This window comes from Fulmarus glacialis, unplaced genomic scaffold (genome assembly GCF_000690835.1).
Source record: "Fulmarus glacialis isolate BGI_N327 unplaced genomic scaffold, ASM69083v1 scaffold17160, whole genome shotgun sequence".
NCBI classification, from domain to species: domain Eukaryota; kingdom Metazoa; phylum Chordata; class Aves; order Procellariiformes; family Procellariidae; genus Fulmarus; species Fulmarus glacialis.
Genome location: NW_009188564.1, coordinates 8971 through 31956, shown reverse-complemented (window position 1 = coordinate 31956; position 22986 = coordinate 8971). Strand labels below are relative to the sequence as shown.

At 39.2% G+C, this 22986-nt stretch overlaps 1 protein-coding gene across 1 annotated transcript in view; it reads right to left on the bottom strand.

The window, feature by feature from the left end:
- Positions 1-22529, bottom strand: part of LOC104077806 (PH-interacting protein) — a gene marked incomplete at its 3' end in the record, with an annotated part of 60210 nt that extends 37681 nt beyond the window's left edge. Inside the window, exons 1-4 of the mRNA XM_009579176.1 lie at positions 22500-22529; positions 21865-22015; positions 21658-21756; positions 10673-10833 (exon numbers count right to left, since the gene is read on the bottom strand). Coding sequence (XP_009577471.1) covers positions 10673-10833; positions 21658-21756; positions 21865-22015; positions 22500-22529 — 441 coding nt within the window. The remainder of the gene's footprint in view (positions 1-10672; positions 10834-21657; positions 21757-21864; positions 22016-22499) is intronic.
- Positions 22530-22986: the final 457 nt, after the last annotated feature.

Sequence of the window (22986 nt, the reverse complement as noted above, 5' to 3'; positions counted from 1 at the left end):
TCCTGCAACTCCTTGAAAGTCTGAGTATCTCTGCACCTCACTCAATACAATGACATTTGAACACTGCACAGAGACACTGATGGAGATTTGCTTTATATATTTCATTCATTTGCTTAGGTTCAGAAGCAATACAAAGCTGGGTGTTGGGTCTTAACATCTAGAGCACTGATCTGCTACTGCACACACACAGGTGCCACAGCAACTTACAATGTGACAGCACTGCTATAAAATTTCACCTGGGTTTCTCCTCCTCCATCTACTTACAGTGCCTCTGCACAAGTTTATCTAGTATTTATTCTTTACAGAAGTCAGAAGGCAGGGCAATACTATTGTCCACCTTTTACAAAAAGGGTATCCAAAGTACAGGGACCAACAGCTAGGGAACTGGGGTTGTTTAGCCTGGAGAAAAGAAGGCTGAGGGGAGACCTTATCACTCACTACAACTACCTGAAAGTTGGCTGTAGCCAGGTGGGTGTCAGTCCCTTCTCCCAAGTAACAAGTGATAGGACAGAAGGAAACAGCCTCAAGTTGCACCAGGGGAGGTTGAGACCGGGTATTAGGAAAAATGTCTTCAACTAAAGGGTTGTCAAGCACTGGAACAGGCTGCCCAGGGAAGTGGTTTAGTCATCATCCCTGGAGGAATTTCAAAGACGTGTAGATGTGGTGCTTAGGGACATGGTTTAGTGGTGGACTTGGCAGTGTTAGGTTAACGGTTGGACTCGATGATCTTAAAGGGCTTTTCCAACCTAAACAATTCTATGATTCTATGATTTTTAAAATACTGGTAAGCATTCGGTGAACATAAGCATCTAACAACCAAAAGTCTTAAAAAATATTTAGAGGTTCCTGATGCTATTTTCAACATTACAGCTTTTGTAAACAGGTAAATGACATATTTTCCATATTTGGTACACTCTTTAGTCCACATTCACGTAACTATAGAAATCCCACACTGCCACGGCTTAATTTAGCTACTCTTCTGGACAGCCCAATCCCAGGACACCAACACCCAACTTGGGAACTTGTCACCAACACAGCCACTGCGTGTGAAGTAGGGCTGCCCACCGGAGAGCCAGGCAAACGCTCCAGGAAATGCTTTCAAAAGGAACCCAGATACATCCTGGAGTTACTGGAATGCATAAAAAGATTTGGAAAGCTTTTTTCAGTTTTGCCTTTTTTTAATAAATACTAACTAGCCTGTTTACATTACGTTAATGCCGATGAACAGCCAATTTATTTCCCCTTATTGCCGTAACTTTTTTTTTATGTAGTTACTATATTAAAAAAAATCAGTTCTCTACTTGAAAAGGTAGCTAAATTTTACTCATTACATTAGTTCAGATTAAAAACTAGTATCTGGGAGAAGGAGGGGAAGAGCATACCTGTTTACCAGCATACCAGTTACACACCCATTCTCATTTGTAGCAATACCCTGCAAACCAGGCAACTTCCTCAGGCTTACTTTTTGTTTAGTGAACAAGAAGTTGTTTCTGGCTTACAGGCAGTTATCCAGTTTCTCTCTTCCTGTTTTATTTATGTCAATTCAGATAAGACACATATCTCTTAACACAAAAAGATACAACTATAGCCCCTGTTTTTGAAACAGCAAAAAGAAAACCAATTGTATTTAGGTACATTGATAGAGCACATTTTTCTACAGATCACAAATACAGGCTGCTACTCTACAGAAGGTCTTCATCTCTAACATCAGCAAAAAGGCTACTTTGGAGCATTAGTGTCATTTTAACCCAGGAGAATGTTTTGCAGGGGGACTCTAGACATGCAAAAGCAAGGTAATTATAAATTTTACTGTGTATTTGATTTCTGGACTGCCTTGGTAGGTAATTTTGATTTACCAGCTGCCATGCTTCTACTTTTCCTCAGGTAAGCATGACTTTTCTTTCTTCGCAACTCCTCAACAGGCGCACCCATGAAAGCAGAGACGTGGGCAAGACAACTTCTCCCACACCTCTGCCCTAGACATTTTTGGCATAAACTTCTGAGCCTCCAATTAAGGCTGTCAAACAAATTCTGTGTCACTGCATACTCATTTTAAACAAGTACTTCTATTAAGAAAAGGTCTCTCTTCCCTCAAACAGAAAGTACAATTTGAGATTGCAGATTTCTCTTTGGTCCTCCAAGGATGCAGAGGCTGAGCAGCAATCAGCATTACAGAAGAACAGCGCTCTGAATGTTTAACCTCAACACTCAACCAAGTGTGACTGCTTCCCTGTGCAGTCTTGGTTAGTTACTGCAAGCAACGGCCAGCTTCTACTTCTAAAAACTTCATAATAAGAGGGATTGTTGCAGAGACGTGTCTACCTGACAAAGGAGATAATATTGGAAGCTTGTTAATAATTACATTTTCTGCCTCTTGAGTAAGGAGAGCAATGGTACAGCCTATACTATTTCTACTTATGCATAGAACTTCCATGCTGAAATTGTGGTCCACATTTGCCTTATCTAACTGCTAGACAGCTACAGTGCTGCCCAGGGAAAACCGCCGGACTCTGTAGAGTTGAACAGCAATGGACAGACAGAATCATGGAATCACTGATGTAGGAAGGGACCTCTAGAGATCGTCTAGTCCAACCCTCCTGCTCAAGTAGGGTCAGCTAGAGCAGGTCACCCAGGATGATTTATCAACCTCTCCCGTTCTGTTATCTTCTGCACATTTACTGAAGGTACCCTCTGTCCTATCACCCAGGTCCTTAAAGAAAACGTTAAAAAGTACTGCCCTCAGTACCAACCCCTGTGGTACACCCCTAGTAACTGGTCTCCAGCTGGACTTCATGCCGCTACTCACAACCCTTCAAACCTGGCAGTTCAGGCCATTTTCAACCTCACTGTCCACTTATCTAGCCTGTCATCAGTTTGTCAGTAAGGATACTATGGGAGACAGCATTGAAACCCTCACTAATTCAGGAAAAACATCCACTACTGTCCCTCATCCAACTTAGTCATTTCAGCACAGAAGGCTATCAAGTTGGACAGGAATGGTTTCCCCTTCATAAATCTATGCTGATCACCTTCTTGTTAATATGTTTGGAAATGGCTTTCAGGAGGATTTGATTCATCACCTTCTCAGGTGATTGAGATGATGATGAATGGTCTGTAGTTCCCTGGAACAACCTTCTTGAAGACAGGAGTGACATTTGCTCTCTTCCAGACCTCAGGAACCTCTCCTGATCATCACAGCCTTTCAAAGATAATTGAGAATGGCCTCGCAATGACATTGGCCAGTGCCCTCAGCACCCTTGCTGGTGTTACCCATCAGGTCCCATGGATTTGGGTATGGCCAGTTCATTTAAACATTCCCTAGCCCAACCCTTCTCCACCAAGGGGAAGTCTTCCTTGCTCCAGACTTTCCCGCTGGTCTCAAAGACTTGGGATTCCTGAAGACCAGTCTTGCCACTGAAGACTGAAGCAAAGACGACAGTCAAGCATCTCATCTTTTTCCGTGTCCTCTGTCACGACGTCTCCTGCACCATTCATCAGCAGGCCCACATTTTCCATAGTCTTCCATTTGCTGCTGATATATCTGAAGAAGCCATTCTTGTTGATCTTCACATGTCTTGCCAGATTCAACTCCAGGCTGCCCTCAGCTTTCCTAACCCCATTGCTGAACTTTCAGAGCATGGCTCTGTATTTCTCCCAAGTCATCTGTCCCTGCTTCCAGCTCTTGCACGCTTCTTTTTGTGTTTGAGTTTTGTCAGGAGCTCCTTGCTCATCCATGGGGGCCTCCTGCCACCTTTGCTTGCCTTCCTGCACATCAGGATGGACCATCCTTCAGTCTGGAAGAGGTGATCCTTAAAGAACAGCCAGCTGTCCTGGACCCCTCATCTCTCCCACGAGATTCTTCCAAGCAGGCCCCCAGGCAGATCAAAGTCTGCTCCTCTGAAGTCCAGGGTTGTGATCCTGGTTTTTGCCTTGTTCCCTCCTCACAGGATCCTGAACTCCATCACCTCATGGTCACTGCAGCCAAGGCTGCCCCTGACCTTCACATCCACAAAGAGTTCTTCACTCTTTGTAAATATCAGATCCAGCAAAGCATCTTTTGTTGTCAGCTCCCCAATGGCCTGTGCCAGGAAGGTGTTATCAGTGCACTACTGCAGAAACTTCCTGGATTGCTTGCACGCTGCTGTGTTCCCCCTGTAGCAGATACCAGGATAGTTCAAGTCTGCCAGGAGGACCAGCCAGGTGAGGCTTCTTCTCGTTGCCTGAGGAAAGCCTCATCTACTTCTTCCTGATCAGGCAGCCTGTAACAGACACCCACCCCAATGTCACCCATGTTGGTCTGCCCCTTAACTCTCACCCATGAGCTCTCAGCTGGTTCATCACCTGTCCCCAGGCAGAGCTCCATGCATTCCCACTCTCTCACATAAAGGGCAACTCCCACTCCTTGCCATCCTCACCTGCCCCTCCTGAAGAGCCTGTATCCATCCACAGCAGCACCCACTCCTGTGAGCTACCCAACACCACCCCACCTCTTTGGCCCCAATGAGATCGTAGCCTTGCAACTACACACAGAATTCCAATTCCTCCTGCTTTTCTCCACAGTGCACGCATTAGTGTGCGGGCACTTCAGCTGGGCACCTAGTCAGGCTGATCTCTCAAAACGTGAAAGTTCTCCCCATAATGCTTGATCAATACTTCTTGATCTCTGTGCATACACTTGGGGTGGTCCCCCTGCAGCCCTTTCAGTTGTTTTCAGACTGGTTTCTCCAGTCTACATCACCCCACATCCTTTGCTTACCCACTTGGTCTACCACTTCCTCACATGATTGTGGTTTGTCATCTCCCTCCCACATCTTTCCTACTCTAACACTCACCAGGTTGGCCACCCTGTTGAGAAAAGATGCTTTTGCCCTGTATTTGCCTCTTACTCTCCTTTTCACATCCCTCAGTATCCATAACAAAAAGCTTCCTTTCCCCTGCACACTTTCAGCTCCTCCACAAGTTAGAAATCACCAAAGCCCTTGATAAAGTTGTTCTAATGGGACGTTACTCTGTTAATGCAGTTATACCAGGATCCAGAAGCATCCCATAGATAAATCTGCACAATAATCAAACCACCCCTTTGCTTTTACACTGGAAGTTCTATACCTCAAGCATGCTAGAGCACCTCACTAACAGACATCGTTCTCCAAAACTTTGGACAGTGCCACAACTCTTTTCTGTGCAGTAATCTTCAACTTTTCCAATATACTTATGGCGTTATTAAAAAAAAAATCAGAGCAGTTTAGCAGCAAGTACAACACAAATTCTGTAATTTTTCTTAATTTCATCTAAACTAGGACTTTGGTAGTCATTTTAACATTTAACCACAACACAGCGATGCAAGTATATATTGATCCAGTTATTTGGTGCGAACCTCAAAAGTCCTTCTGAATTACCTCAGAACTTCTTCTGAGATACTGTATCCTCACAAACTATAACAAGTGTTTGCAGACTTTGCTCTTTGCCCCATCATGTTATACTGCATGAATATGAAACCCAAGTGCTCAATACTCTAACTTGTTATTTGTCTTTTTCTCTCAAAATCTGTATCAAACCCTTGAAATAACTATTTCCTTCTAGATCACCGACTTTTTTTTTATTCAGACCCATTGAACTAAGACTTAATAAATAAACCTACTATGCATCTTATTCTACCTTTATTGCTACATTTATCTCAGCTCAAATGCTTGTATGAAAAGAAAGTAAACCACCTTCAGGAATAGGTTTTAATTAATAGGTAGAACTTGGGACCTCCCAGTAAGATGCTCACCTACCCAGACCTTCTACAAGAAGAAAGAAGATTCAAGGATCTGTTAAATTTACAGTTGTTTAACTGCATTTAAGTGTAGTTGTTAGCATTTAATGCTTTTGAAAAGGCTCCAAATCATACTCATATTGAATACCTTGAACGAGATACACAGTGTTATTTGTTAAAAAAAAAAGTTTATGTTATTAGCTCAGTCACAGAATGTTTTTGACAATCGAATACACACAGGCTAACTTCACTTATAGCTTGATTTATTCACTTTCACTAAGTTGCTGAGAAGCGAAAGAGAAGGAAAAAGAAAGAGGAAAGAAGTTGGTAAACAAGCTCAGCAATGCACACTTCCAAATCAATTCCAATGAACAAGTTAACACAGGTTTACAACAGAATTATCAAACCTGCTGTTTAGAGCTTTATAAGCAGTTTAGAGAAAAAGGGCCCCTTTTTTTCCTCTAAACTCTGCTTATAAATCTCTAAGCAGATTCAGTTTTAATCCCTTGCTTCCTTAAAACAAACATATAAGCACTCTATAAAGCGCTCAGATTTGGTTTTATTTTCCCCCATGCTATTCAATTAATAAGTTTCCACAACTGTTCCTGTGTTTCTAGATTCAGATTTGCACTTCTGCATCTAAAGCTTCAAAAAGTTTCAAACTCTACACCTACTTCATGCAATGATTATCTGAAAAATAGTATCAGCTCATTGTGTTCTACTGTTACCATGGCGTGAGACTTAAGAGCATGAAGAAGCTTGTGTATTCTTCTCAAAAGTGCAGTCACCACCAAAAAAGCGGAGGAGGCAAAAAGGGTATGTGTGTGTGTGAAACTGATGCTTACAAATAATAGCCTCACCATTCAAAAGAGAGACCTGAAAGTAGAAGAAGGGAATAGGGAACACACAACTTCCAAAACACTATAGGCGGCAGAAATCACTCGCATGTGGTTAATCTCTTTCTCAAAGCAGTACATGCATGAGAACAGAACCAAGCCATTAATATTAACTGCATCATAGTCTAGAAATCTCAAACTACTGGTCCTGTTTTTCCTGGAGCTGCACGAATTAAAAAAAATAAATACTCTGTCTAGAGGACTATACACATTACATAAAACATGCTTTTGCAATTCTCACATTGTACAGATCAATATTATGAATAAGCTACTGACTTTACAGTAAGGATACAGCCTGCAGTCATTTTACTAGATGAACAGACTGTTCAAAGCACAGCGGGGGAAAAAAAAAAAAGAAAAAGACAACCAATAAACCAAACCCTGCATTATGAGACCCCTAAAATGCTGCTTGCGGAATGTAACTCATGGAAAGCAACCTGCACATAGACAACTTAAAGATGTGAAATGGTCAGCAAGAAAAGAAAAGCTAGTTCTGGGACCTAATGCCACCTGGAGGGTCCTCAGAGGTCTATTTAGCAAACCAAGGAAAGATCAGCATAAAACCATCCTGCTCCCTACCAGCTGGCTATAGTATAGCTATAGAGGCACGTGTTGTACATCTTCATTGCAGAAAAAAAATAAATGACTGTTAGCAAGTCTCAACAAGAAAAAAGGAAAACAAAAAAGGAGAGGAAAAAAAAAAAGGAAAGGGAAAAAAAAGGAAGAAAAAAAGACTAAGGTAAAATTGTACTTTCTGTAGCATCTTGGCAAGATAACAATATTAGAGTTCAAATAAATTCATGGGATTCTGCCTGAAGTGAATGGGACAGTTCACAACTCTTAAAATACTGTTGCAGTTCTACTAGCAAGGGCACTGGCCTACACCACAGCTCATGTTTCCAAATGTCTAGAACTGCTACGAATTATGTGCCTATTAAAAATAATTTGTCAAAAGTGAATCCTAGAACAAGTTCAGCACCAAGAGAGAACTGATGACAGCATTGCCAAGGTATGGAGTAAAACTGGTTCACTTTCCTACCATTACACAGACTTGTGGGCTGAAATGAAACTGCCAAGAAACGTACAAATTAATCTTGGGTTGGAAACCTTACACAGCCTATTACACAACGCTACTTATTATTCCCTAGAAAGAGTAATCTCAGAGGAGACAGGAAGATAAAGGCAGGGAAAAAGGACATGGCCATCCTTCTTTGCAGTCAGAAAGTAGTGCAGGAACCAGAAAAGACAATACCTGTTTCTATTACCCTGTGTAGGTTCAACAAGTCACGCTTTTCAAGTGATCCAGAATACACAGTCTCAGAAATGACTAGGTTTTCTTCACTGATGGCTGATAGGTCTTTTAGTTGTGTCTTTCCAAGTAAAGAGCATGCTTTAATTGCAGTTGATCAAAAAACCCCTAAATTACCAAGACCACACAGTTTGTATATTAAGAATACTTCTGTATATTCAGAAAAAAAACAGGTAAGAGGTTGATCTTCAAAAATCTCTTCTGAAATCCATAAAAGAATATAAATAGAAACAGTCATTGCACGACCTACTAGCTAGTAGGAAAACTGTTTTTACTGCCTTTAGGCAAACGAAGAGCATCTTCTTCCTAGCAAAGATAACATCTCCCAGAAAAGTATGACTCAAAAACGTGCTGAGATCACTTTCTTTTAATTTGAAGCAGAACATAAAGAGAACTTGAATTTAGAGGCTTTCAATCCTTCACAGGTCAGGAGGAAAAGAAAAGTTACAATGCATCTTCTAGAACAAACTATAAATCTAAAACAACCTCTTATCTACCTAATGTCACAATGAATGCTGGAGGTTGTAGAGTAAAAACGTAAAGCAAGAACAATTCCCTATTGATGCATGCAAATTTACACTGGCAACAGACGTGTCTGGAAATGAAGTTTGCCTTACTTTTGATTATAAACTCCTATTTCTACTTACTACACTAGATATGTTAGAAATTGTAGTGGTGTAGATTGAAAAGAATTGGCACCATTTCATTATACAGACGCAATTACAACAAGACAGTTCATGACTTTATGCACTGACTACATCACGCCAGCTACAGCAACTTGGATTTTACTGGAATGTGGAATACAACCCACTGGTTTTCCATTTGCCAACAACCACTTAAACACCTACACAAAAAACAGTGGATTACCTGAGAATGCTGAGATAAGAAGTTCTGTCCCAGGCCCTCCAAAATGAAAATTCACCAGCCACAATTAATTCCTATGGACACTTTATTTAAGACTAGATTGAAGTCACAATGATCTAAACTAGGACCTTTTTCAAGCAGTCTTACCAGGACGCCAGTATATCTGTCAGCAAAGGACTGCCAGCAAAGCTCTGGGGTTGCAGAAGCAATATTGCTCCTCCCATTTTATTTCAGGTTCTTCTACATTTCTTTGGCAAACAAACTATTATTACAGTCAAAAGAATTCTCGCTCTTTAACCACTTTTAAATCAGACTGCAAAAAGCAAGCGAATGTGCAACAAGGAATGATCATTGCAGATGCATCCAAGAGGAAGTTTATTATATCTCTGGAAGAGGAAAGATTTTAGGAACATGAGAAAGTTTTAGGAAAATGAAGAATCAGAAGACCATTAGAGTTTTATGCACTTCATCTAGGAAGCACAAACAGAAGTTTTTATTTAGAAGTGAACAGGGTGAGCATAGGCAATTTTTACAATTGGTACACATAAAATCTCTAATCCATTCTGCCATGTCACATATAAAATAAACTCACAACAGAGAGCCCTTTCCCTGATAGGTTAATCACGCATAAACTCCAGGACATAAGAGTTTAATGGCTGTGACTGGTGAGGGACTTAGCTTGCTGGTGAAAGCTAAAGAAATATGAAAAAAGTCTCTGCTATGCCTGAAGTAACAAGTGAACAAATAAACACTGCATGTTCAAAACACTGTAAGTGTCCCATCCCTGCAACCACACATCCCTCCATGCAGCAAAGCAAAACATATGTGGGCAAAAGGGTGAATTATATTTACAACCGCCTTGAAAGAATTTTAGAAGTTAGGACTGCAATACATAAAGTAGAACTGAACCATACTTCCACCTGCATTGTCTGAGTTATCTGCTATGAGGTTAGAAAGGATACAATCAAGCTCCTGGATCCACAAAGGTATCAATTACATCCAGTGTCTGTCGGAAGGAAATAAATGCAGCCAAAGCATCCCAGACTGGACAAGGTGTGTATTTACAAGATCTTTGGCTCTACTAAAATTGACTACCTACCAAGAAACCCAAGTTACACTCACACCTATCTGTTTTTATAATTCCCATTCCCTGGGAAACTTGCAATTTCAGTACTGGTATCAGACATCTAATTTTTTTAAAACCGCCACCAACAAAAGATCTAAAATAGTTAAAAATACTAAGAACACTGCTACAAAAAAAAAAAAGTTCTTGGGATCTCATAAAGACAATTCCTTGTGAACCAACATTTGTTACAACACACCATGTGAATTTTCAGCTTTCTAGTTTCCATCAACATGATGTACCAAATCTAAGTGTATCACCAGACTGTTAAACTTAATAGTCATGCTTTAAATTCAACAAACGTTATAGAAAAGAGTCAAAATAATCTTTGATTACATATTGATTGTCCTCTGACTTCCTAATCAAATTCTGTAGTGATGGTCCGTTCTCTTGCTTATGTTTTTGCTAGAGATAACAAGTCCAGAGGAAAGAATATACATAGGGTAATTCCTTTCCACTGAAAATAACCCGAGTTTTCTGACTGAACTACACAGATCGGCAATCACCACCACATCTAGCTTTAAGACACGTATGCCAAAACTATCTTAACATGCAAACCAGCATGGTTATTTAAAAAGCATATATGAGAGTAACAGTAGTAAAGCATTTATCTGCTCTTGATACACAACATCAGCACATCTAGCTTTTGGAAGCATGTCACCTAATCGTTATCTGTACTCTAAAAAAAAAAAAACCAACTACAAAAATAAAGATTTTGTACTTACAGTAAATATTCGCCTGCCAGTCCGATCAAAAGTTACACAGTATACGGAAGATAAATGTCCTAAAATTCGTTTGTGCATCTTCATATGTTGATAGACTGCAGTTGGAACAAGGCGTTCAAGTCTGTATTTTCCATTTAGTTTTCTTGAAAACAGGGTATCCGCTACCAAACGGGGTGGGGGGGGGGAAAAAGAGGAGACAGCATTTATATTGGGTTCATAACCTAAAATACTTCTCCAGGATGTAAAGTTTATTTCAACACTGGACCACTTGCCACATGTACAGCTTACTATAGTAATTCTCTCATTTTGCTGTAATTAGGCAAATATACAAAAATACGTACAAACGTAGCCTACAATACAAATGTGCAAAAAAGTACCAAACTGCAAGGCAGAACTGCAAGGCAGAACATAAAGATGCAATACAACTTTCAACTTTAAGTGCCCAAATGTATGCTTCTCACTTCACACCTCGTGTGAGAAATTCAGGAGGACTTAGGCAGCTTCCATGGAGGAGCAATTACCTCAAATTTAACAAGCATAAGACCTTCCACATAGCTATTAACTGAAGATCAGCAAACATTCAAATCTTCTCCAAAGCAACCTGTTTTTTGAGGTCTACACAATCAAACATTTATCCACCACTTGCAAGACAATCAATATATTTTTTTAAAAATATTGCTAACCACTACAGCTAAAGAAACAAAAAAAAAACACCAAACAAAAATTTACATACAAATTTACCAAAACCTTACAGAAAATTCTGATTTTGACTAACAGAACCTTGTTCAAAGAGTTTGGGATTTTTTTCAAGTTTAAAAGCTAAGAAGGTCCAGGAGCAGGAATCTACTTTAACAAAATGGAAATCTTCAATCAAGAACTTCAGTAAAGACAGTAAAGCTCAGTGTTACTAATTTTAAACTGCTACTCATGCAATCATAAAGCAATAGAGTATAATGCTTTTATGCATGGATACATACACATTAGTCAAACAGCTCCTCGTATCATCATTAGACCAAAGAATGGCAATGGCAATACATTTTATATTCCACAGAATTGTGATAAAGCAGGTAATATATTCAGACATCCAGCTTCTGAATATGTGAAAAGTAACAACATAAATTCCCAACAATGTCCACAGTGCTAGACACACACGAAAAACAAGATCTATCAGTGCCAAGAGAGGGAGCTGATACTTTCATTACTACCCTCATTAGCCATTCTTTATAGGTGACCAAGGCTATGTCTGTACCAGTGAACCGAGCAGGACCAGGGCATGGGTCTGGGTACTGAATCACATTCACTTCCTAGCATCAACTGTGAAACAGCTACAAACCTCTCGCATTGCTTGGTTTTGGCCCAGACCAACCAGACGCTGGTTTGTGAGTCAGCACAGGTCAAACTACATTACATATGCAAACTGGATTCTAGCTACTCTATAAGGAGCAAAAGCACTTAGTGGTATGGACAACTGCCAAGCTCATTGGCCTCAGGCCATAAGAACAGCCCTGAAACATTTCAGTTAACTGCCTATGTAGCTCAAGGATTCAAGGAAGTTTTCCTAGTTCAAGGTGCTTTGTGAAGAAGCAGGATCATTAGCTGTGGAGCCAGGCACTTTTAGTCAACGCACCACCACTGCCTTAAGTCTCTACTATATCCTCTTCACCCTCCCCTTATACAAGAGAAAGATGCAGTTGCATTTGCTTTATGACAAAGCTTTTCCTTGCCAACAGCCTACTTTATAACAGCAGGAAAGCAAGCTTAGTTCAGTCACAAGATAAATCTAGTTTCGGTTTCTAGCAAGTCACCCTACAGTTTTTAAAAAAAAAAACAAAAAAAACAAAAAAACCCCAAAAACCAAAAAAACACACACCAAACCACCACACCCAAAAACCCCCCAAACAAACACAAAAAACCCCGAACAAACACATACGCGCGCACACACACACACAGAGAATAAGGAAGGTCTTTGTCACAACAATAAATTGAGCTTACACAATAATCTCAACCTACTCAGAAGTTACCTTTTGTTTGCTCTTAATGTAGGATGGAGATGGTTGTTGGAAATCAGCTTCTAGCAATGCCTTCAAATGAAACCATAGCTCACAAAAAGGGAAAAAACTTAACTAGAAGTTTAATGTGCAGAGATGTTCTCTCAATAAATTGAAAGGGTAAGCAGACTCTTTAGGATAAAACAATCAATGACTTCATTTAAGCATGTAATTTTTAACATACATCTGAATTTATGAAAAACTTTTTAAAGTACTTGAGATAAATTTCAAGTTTGGTTTTGGTTGGTTGTTTTTTTTTTTTAAATCAGTGAAGAAGATTAAGTTTAACAGAACCTAAGCCAGTATTTCTGACAATCTTGTTGCTGATGTTAAGTGGTAATGGGCAACTTGCTACTAGTTCACATATCCCTGGGAAACTCAACAGGTGAAACGCCCCTTGTCCAGTAACAATCAACCTACTGGAGGAAGTAAGAGGCAACACTGTGATACTGGAAACAAGAAAACCGGGATCTATCTCACTCTTTGGCCTTGATCAAAACTTAAAACATACAAAAAATCCCAAAACTGGTTAAAAATAAAATTAAGTGAATTAAAAAGTGATTTGTCAGATCATGGAAAAAAAACAGTATTATGAACTTACATTCATGGGAAGAAAATTTTTTATCAAGATCATGCAATTGGCAGGGGGAAAGGGGAGAATCAACCTCCTGAAGGTTTGAACACTGTTCGTAAGCATGAAATTTTTAAAAGACTTCTCAAACTGTTTTTTGTTGCTGCTGTTTTAAACGAAATTCTCACATCCCCCATTGTTCTTCAATATGGCCTTCCATTTAACTACATTTATATCTGCTCTCATTGATTTTGGCACGTGATTCAGCTTGATTTCTCTGACCGACCTATTCCCACCCTTTATCCCAAACATGGACAACTCCAATGTGTCACCTGCACACTTTGCCAGTACAATAGCAATAGCATATTTTTTTTTTCCCTCCAGAGTACAGGTAAAAATTAAAAATAGCTGTGTCTCAAAAATAAATTCCTGCAGCCGAATAACAGAATTGATTTTTCTGGTGCAAGAAAATGTGAGAAAGGCTACCAACTGTTTATAATAATAACGCCTTTGTACTAATTATAGGCCTTTGGTTTTATAACGATTGTTATCCATATCTAGCATCAACACTTGTCAGACCTTATGTGGCCTCTAATCTATTTTAGCTTGATTTTAACTGCATTTGGAAAAAAGTCATTTTAGAAACCCTTGTGACAGCTAGTCTAATATCCCTCGTTTTAGCCATATTAGCACTTTTCTGTTTTTGTTTAAGTTCTGCTTGACCTCAGTATGAACAATGGTGTTAATCACAGGAAGAGTGGTAAGGTATAAGCAATTAAACAGCTGCAGTGGGAGCCACAAACCATACGTAATAAGGGAGGGAAGAAGGATGAGACCTTATCCCAGGAAGGTTAGAGGGCACTGGTTGGGCCTTATGGTGAGTCAACCAACATGAAGAGAAGTAATAGGGTTGGAAGGAAGAAAAAAGAAAACAACAGAACTGAGATTGTCTGCTCCTTGCTGGAAGGGCACTGTGAAGCAGACACTGCACGGAAAGAACTCCCATCCAACGCCTGGCCAACTAAGGAAATTAATATTAACTTAGCTTTACATGCCTGTCTACTACTCACACATAAGAGCCTGCTTTAAAAATAATTAAATAAAATTTAGAACAAACAAACCAAAAAAGCAGATGTTACTAAGTGGTTGTTGTGCAACACAGGATGACAATCAACCACTTACTTCCAAATGACATTCTGGTTTCAAGATCAGGATTCTTGATATTTAATAATGAAGCTAACTGATCAGTAGAAACCAACGCCTGAGAAAGCCACATATTTGTTGATGTTTTGAACATGTCAAGACACCTTGCCACAAATTTTATCATCTAAGTTGCTATCAATTGTTTACTAATTGGTTCCAAATAAAATGAATTGGCTTCTAGTTCTTAGGTTACTGGGCTCGTCTTCATACAACATGACTAGCCTCAAAGACTGAAATGGTCTGTATCACAGAACCACAGAATGGTTGAGGTGGGAAGGAACCTCTAGAGATCGTTTAGTCCAACCCCCCTGCTCAAGCAGCGTCAGCTACAGCAGGTTACCCAAGGCTGTGTCCAGTCAGGTTTTGAATATCTCCAAGGATGGAGACTTGACAACCTCTCTGGGCAACCTGTGCCACAGCTTTGATCGCCCCCAAAAGGTGTTTTCTTACGTTTAAATTGAACTTCCTCTATTTCAGTTTGTGTCCATTGCCTCTGTCCTGTCAAGGAGGCACCAATGAGAAGAGGCTGGCTCCATCTCCATCACACCCTCCCATTCAGGTATTCATACCCACTGATAACACCCCCCACATGATTTCTTTTCCAAGGCTAAACAATCCCAGCTCTCTTGGCTTTTCCTTGTATGACAGATACCTCAATCACTCCATCATCTTCCTGGTTCTTTGCTAGACTAGCTCCAGTCTGTCCACGTCTGTCTTGTTCTGAGGAGCCCAGAGCTGGACCCAGCACTCCAGGTGTGATCTCACCTGTGTTGAGTAGAGGGGAAGGAACACCCTCGACCTAATGGCAATGCACTGCCTCCAGCAGCCCAGGATGCCGCTTGGTTTTTTTCGTGCAAGGGCACATTGTAGACTCAAGCTCTGACATGTTCAACATCAGGACAGCCAGCTCATTTCCCGCAAAGCTGCTTTCCAGCCGGTCGGCCCCCGGTGTCCACTGGTGCATGAGGTTATTCCTCCCCAGGGGCAGGACTTTTGCACTCCTCTTTGTGCAACTTCATTAGATTCCTGTTGACCAATTTCTCCAGCCTGTCGAAGCCCCCCCAAATGGCAGGACAGTCCATTTGATCCATCAATCACTCCTCCTAGTTTTGCATTGTCTGCAAAACTTGGTGTTTCATCATCCAAGTTATTAATAAAGATGTTGAACAATACTGGCTCTAGTATCAACCCCTGGCGTACACCACTAGTGACTGGAATTCATTCTGCTGATCACAACCCTTTGAGCCCAGCACTTCTGCCTGTATCTTATCAGTTTGTCAGTGAGAATGTTACGGGAGCCAGTTCAGAAAGCCTTGCTGAAGTCAGGATAAACAATGTTCACTACTGTCTGCTCATCCTCCAAGCCACTCATTTAAAAGGCTATCAGGCTAGTCAGGCATGTTTTCTCCTTCATAGACCAATGCTAACTACTCTCAGCCACGCTCTTGTCCTTAGTACGTTGGCTTCCAGGAGTATTTGCTTCATCACTTGCCCAAGGACTGACGCAAGGAGGACCCACCTTTAGTTCCGCAGGGTCTCCTTCTCACCCTACTTCAAGACAGGAGTGACATTTGTTCTCTTCCCATCCTCAGAAAGCTCCCCCGACCACCATGAACACTTCAAAGATAATCAAGAGTGGTCTTGCAATGACATCAGCCAGCACCCAGGGGTGCATCCTATCAGGGCCCATGGACTTACATTATGTAGTTTGTTCAAACATTCCCTAACCTGATCCGCCTCCACCAAGGCAAAGTCTTCCTTGCTCCAGCCCTTCCCCCTGGCCTCCAGGGCCTGAAATTTTTGAAGGCTGGTATTACCAGTGAAGACCCAGGCCAAGAGGGCATTGAATACCTCAGCTTTTCCAGGTCTTTTGATGGGCAGGTCTCCCCTGCCCCATTCAGCAGCAGGCCCTACTGTTCCCTCTGCTCATGAGAGACCTGTAAAAGCCCTTTTTGTGTTCCTTCATGTCCCTCACCAGATTTAATGCTAGAAGAACTTCGACTTTTGTTACTGCAGAATCACAGAATGGTTGAAGTTGGAAGGGACCTCTGAAAATCATCTAGTCTAATCCTCCTTTGAAAGCAGGGTCAAATACAACAAGTTGCTCAGGACCTTTTACTAGAATTAAAAAGGAGAAAAAAGAATAAAGAGACAAAGAAAGTGGGGTAGGGTGAGAAACATGGGATTCTTTACCCAAAGGCTCTAACCTTAAGCTCTAGCGGTAAGAGTTTAAATTCCTTTCATATAAGGGCTGCTCAGGAACCTAAACTGTGAATGGAGAGTTGGGCTTTTAAACAAGTTAGTAAAATGGAACTTTGTTTTTTAAAAATCTCACTTCTACTGTTACAATTCATTGCTGCCAACAACCTTAATCTGAAAACCACACATCTCAAAGAGTCAAGATCACCTTATGAGGTTTGGTTTCCCTCAGAACAAATTAAAAATCAAACATAAATATAAAGCTGATGAAGGTAAAGTGGTGGGAATTTTCCATGGAACTTATGGAAGAGTATAGATTTTCTCCCAATCAAAAGGCATGCAACAGGCATCAACTGAATGCCTTCAGAGTTTTAGAATGTCTCTAACTTACTCCCCGCCCAAAATAGGACAAGCAGCTCAGAGAAAAACATCAATCTGTAAAAGGAAGATAAATTCGGAGGTCTGAGAGAAATGGCAGTATTATTTATGCTGATTTTTTTTTCCCCTTGGCTTTCTTATTTTAGTTATCTAAGTGACCATTTCCATCACCTTATTTACATGGTCTTATCCTGGAATGTGAAATATGCCTTAAAGATGGCGGATAGTAATCTGCCTTATCTACTAGTCACTGATAAACCCAATTTAATTTTGTACCAAGTATAAGTTACATTTTAAAAAAGCACACACAAAAAAACATTATGGCTTATCTTTAATTTTCTTCCTTTCTGGAGTTGTATTTAACTAATGAAAGTTCTATTCTGAAGAACAGAATCCACCTTCATTCCCCTTCCATTCGCACAAAAATAGAACTAGTTTCAGAAGAAACCTGGAAGGACACCTGAGGAATATACTTCACTTACAACCCTTACCCATACTGAATCAAGTTTCATAACTTGAGAGGCCAGACACACTTCTAACAAATATCAAGGCATTCAGAGCTGTTAATAACAAAAGAGACTGCTAGACGACTCCTTTCACTCTGCAAGATAGTAAGACTAAACGTACCAAGCACCCAGTTTTGTGTTGTTGGGGTTCTTCCATAAAGATGTCCAAGATCAAAAAAGCAGCCTGAATGGACTTCTACCTTCCTACCATTTTTCTGTTCAACTCCTAAACTCTATGCAGTACTCCAAGTCTCCTCGTTTATAGATGACTGTCAACCAAGTAAAGTGGTTAACCTAGCAATTTGATCAAGCCAGAACTTGTCTCTGGGCATTTCATGAAGGTAAAAGTATACTGACTCCTCACTGGAGCATTTCTCAAAATATAAGAATTCTATATACATCTAAAACTTTACATATAATATTAATTTGCTCAATGAAAGTAACTGCCAACCCTTACTAATTCAGAAAGGTGGGAGGTGACATGTTTGGAAAGGCAGAAAGTAAAAACAAATGAAAGCTATACAATCTCAAGCATTTACAAACTGTTCCCTGACTTCAATGCAATCCCACTTGCTTTCACTATGTATTTATTCAGTTTGTATTTTACTCAAAGTATAAGTACCATAAGATTTCTATAGCTCATTTCTCCTTGCGTAACAAGAAGTCATTTACTTTAGCATAATCCACCTTAAACTTGAATAAACGTGTAATGAGATGTTACTTTTACACTGATCCTTTAACACAAGGTGGTCTTTTCTTTTAGTTTTTTCTATAATTAACAGAATAACATAGTTACACAAAATACTCTCAAGTTAGCTTTTAGGCCTAAAGTACTCACTGTATTTCTAAAAAGACATCTACACCACTTTCAGAACCTCATATTCTCTTTACAGCCAAAACAGCAGCATCATTTAATAAAGAAACTGTGAGAAAAGTGCAAAATGCTTTCTTGAAATGGACTATTCAGCAAGACTATGAAATACTATTTTTGAAAGGCAGATATATTCATTGGTCAGGAAAAACATTCTTTGTTGTCTGGGGTGAACGGCCAGTCTCACTCAGGTCTTCACATCTGAGTGACCAGCTTCTCCAAGAGCTTTGAGCTCAAAGCTCTCAAAGCTTTATGCTTTGGTTCTATGCTTTTTCAGCAGTTCCTGAAAATTACCGAAAAAGAGTTTTCTGTTTCTGCATCCAAGAAATCAGGACCTTTAACAAAACAAACATATGACATAGCTCTTTTTGTTCCTAATTAAGCACTTCAGCAACTTTTTATAAGATATGTTGCACAAGTGATAGCAACCAGACAAAGATTATTCCGTATTCAAGTTTTGTTTCTCTTTATTATGTTCTACAGATATTCTGTAGTTTTCTGGAGAAGTACATACTTGTACAGATGTATTTTAATTGCATATAAACCAACTACCTACAAGGCAGCTGGTTCAACGTACACAAATATTTAATTCTAAAGAATATCCCATCAGCATCATAATTGCATTGGTTCATCAGGCTAGGAATGAGTACTTCTGTATGTTCAGTGAAATGTAAATTAAGTTTTCCTGCACAAGATAGAAACACTTCAGTATCTTTTCTGTTCCTCAGCCATTAGTGGGTTCTCCACCTGAAATACACAGAGCCTGAAGAATAGTAAGTTCCAAATTTTTTTTTGTTGGGCAAATACTTAAGTTACAGCCTTCCCAGGGGAAAATGGAGAAGTTATTTAAGGAAACAGAACAAAATTTTCTAGTTCAATTTATAAAAGAAGTGTCATTCCAGTTCATGACTTCATTGAGAGGATCAGACTAGAATAGGATAAATGAAAACCAAATGCTTTAACACACAGCTCTGAGCCAGACATCCAAAAATCCAAATATACTTCACAGTTGAAAACATTGAGTTACCAGCACTTATCTCAATGTTTGGAAAAGGAAATTATTGGTCATGAAAAAAGTGGTATGTTGAAATAACTGTAATTTTGCAAATATTCAGTGCTCTGCAAAAGGTTCAAGAAAAATAACATTTAGAAAGCCTCACCTGTTTTTCCCTAAAGACAGTCTGAAAGTTATTTTTCTTAACATTTAATTCCACTACCACAGCAACTCTACAACTTTCTTTGAACTCCAGCCGCCATGGATTTCATAAAATGGTCTTTCTCCCTTGAAAAACTATATACCATGGAGCAAGCTACAGTATAATGCAAAACAGTCCTCTTCCACTCTGATTTCTCCAACATGTTTTAAAATGTATTCCCAAGTAAACGAAAAGGTAAGGCAACCACTGAAGAAATCTTAGCCATTAGGAAGCTCAGTCCTCCAGCCACTTTGCAGAAGCAGCTGCTAATCTAGCCCAAGATTTTCCAAGTTTACAATCTTCAAGCCAATGCACAGCCACTCAAGACAGGAATTATTCTACTCACAGCAACAAGCTTTTTCTCCCCCATATCTAGAGCACAACATAAAAACAACTCTCTACATGAATACCAAAATAGCAGCTCTAAACAAAACCACATTGAACTACATGGTTCCCTCAGGTGTTACATGAGGGTTTAAGTGAACCACCTCTGACCAATACACATACTAGCTAAGGAGGCTCTGAAAACTTAGCACTAAACACCCAGCAAAATCATGTTCTCTTCCTATATTCCAAGCATCTACAAAAATATCATGGAAAGCATGCAACTTGTGCTTTAAAATGGAAGAGCTAGTAGGACACCAAATACTTTGCCATCTGACCAAGTCAAAATTGGCTGTGCTTAACCTAAGAGCTTCTTAGCTGTAGCATGCTTATGCTTCAGCTGTTAAGAGAGAACTGTAATTCTCTGGGTAAAGTGTAATGGTATGCATTTTGAGATTTGATTTTGAGTTTCTTCAACATTAGAAATAATATAAATAGCCCAAATTAAGCTCTCTCAATTATTTTTTTTATATATATCTTTATCTCTCCCAATTCATGGAAAACTTAGAGGCTACCAATAGCCTACAAAAGGAATTCAGAGATAGAAAAATTTTAATGGCAAGTTACCACATCAAAAATGCCTCTGTTCCAAAAAGCACCTGGCTATATATTTGTACATTGTTACTCATTAGTTCCCCCAATATATCTTCAGTCTTCTCTTCATCACCAAGACAGAAACCTTTGTCTTTGCAGCAGCTGCACCTGATCAGGAACCAATCAATTGGATATTCTTTGCCCACTCTCATCCAACACTGCACATCTATGTGCAACTACTGTTTTGGTATAATACACACTGGTAATTTGGTCTTAACTGTTCCCCCTTCCCTGGACATCAGCAGAGGAAGATGAAACGACACAAGTGATTTTGCACATTTTCCTATCCATGACAAAAGAAAAAGGATGCTCCTCAAACCATCTCCTAAAATATCTTGATTCTTCTAGCAATTAAAAAAACATGTATCTTCTTATTAAAAGGTTGAAAGCTAACAAACATGTTTTAGTAACTATATGAGAGCTTAAAAATAGCAACTAAAAAGGAAAAAAAAAGAATATCCGTGACCTCCAGCTTCTCAGTTTTTCAACAGTACAGACAGCACATGCATGCTTCATGATATAGCACAGCAAACTAAAGCACAGCTACAAAATTACTCAATGGACCAGAGAGCAGAAAGAGTAACTTCCACATGACATTCAAATCTTTCCAAAGAAAACCATTACCAGCCTACATGACTTACTCTCCCCAACAATGGGTGCAGGCCACACTGTCCTGGTTTTAAGTTGTTATACAGTACTAATTATGTAACTGACAGCTTTATTACATCTTTAAGAAAAAGAGTTTTATTTGTATATATTCACTGTTGAAATAGATTTTAATCCATTTCATACTTCAAAGACAAAATTAGCTTCAGAGCAGAACTAGTATATGAATTTACAATACCCATTTTTTCCCCACATACAAACTGGTAAATATGACAGCACAACATCTTAATAAAAATAATACTAAAGATAAGGTATATGACACAAACAAGGACAAATATAAACAGAATTACTACTTAGCTCTCATCATCACAATAATCAATCATCCTGGGAGTTAGGTATTACAATGGCAATGCCATAAAATTGACTTACCTATACTAGGTGGACTGCCATAATTTACAGGGGACTCTGGAGGCCTCCCACAATGTAGTGCAGCAAGAGCAGATCCCTTCCATACAACATGTTTGCAACCTGTTTTAGAAGAATTACACAAAAAATGTAGGCAAGCGTTTTTTCCTGCGAAAATGCAGAAAAGGCTTGAAATATTACGCTCTCAAAATTCTCATAACATTTTCATACTTTTGTTTGTACGAAGCAAAGACTGTCTGCCAGCTCCTAATAACGTCTGCACTCCAGGGACACTTTGGGGAATTTCTTGCTCTAGAAGCGGTCCAAGTCGATGGCATATTTGAAGCAAGTGATCAGGTGCCAAGTGTCTGTAATATTTCACCTATTATATGAAAAAGCAAACAAAACATCTGATAAAGAACATAGTATTTTTGAAAAATTACTGCTTTAATCTTTTTTTCTTCCAGATTGTTACACAAATTCGTAAGAAAATTATAGTATATTAAAGATAAAAACAAATAATGACCTTTAAGTACAATAATTCATTCCAGCTGGTCCTAATTAAGTTTTCTATTCAGCACATGCCACTTTGTACAGAGAACTGTTGGTATTTACTACTTTCTGACTTTAAGGCACAGTCGGCCATAAACTAATAAGCTGCTTTATAACCAAAGTGAAAAATGTAAAGTACGTATTTAATATTATATTTAAATAGTGGTCCGGCCAACTGAAATTGCTGTAAGATAAAGATGAGACGGAGATTGTAAGGACAGCAACATTTACAGAATTACTGGAAAATTCACATATACTGAATAAATAACATAGCTTTGTAGAACACAATGCAAAAACATTCTGCCTCAAATCACCTGAGTTACAAGACCTTGTCGGAGCTCCATGATTGGATTTTTTTTTTTACATCTAAAGCTTTTAAACAAAAATGTTGGCTTAAGTAATTCAACTTTAAAATTGGTATATGTAGTACTCTATTAGGCTACAAACATGACCAGTTTTTGTAACTGCTCATAGTTTTCAACTGCACAGTACCAAAACAAGCTCCTACTATCAGCAACAGATCTTCTCACCACTTGATTATAACAATGTTGAACCAGTATTAATGACTGCCCAGATAAAACCAGTTCATTCTTTTGAAATACTACAATTTTAGATCAGAAGATCATCTTATATAAAGGAAAAAAAGCTTCAAAATGTGTATGCAACAACAGGAAAATCCTATTAGCATAAAGCTTTCGGTTAAGAAATCGCATTTTTAAAATGCGTAAGGTGTTGTCAGCTTAGAGTATAACAAAGAAAATTTAAAATAATAAAATTAAGAAGGAAGATAGAAACTCAGTT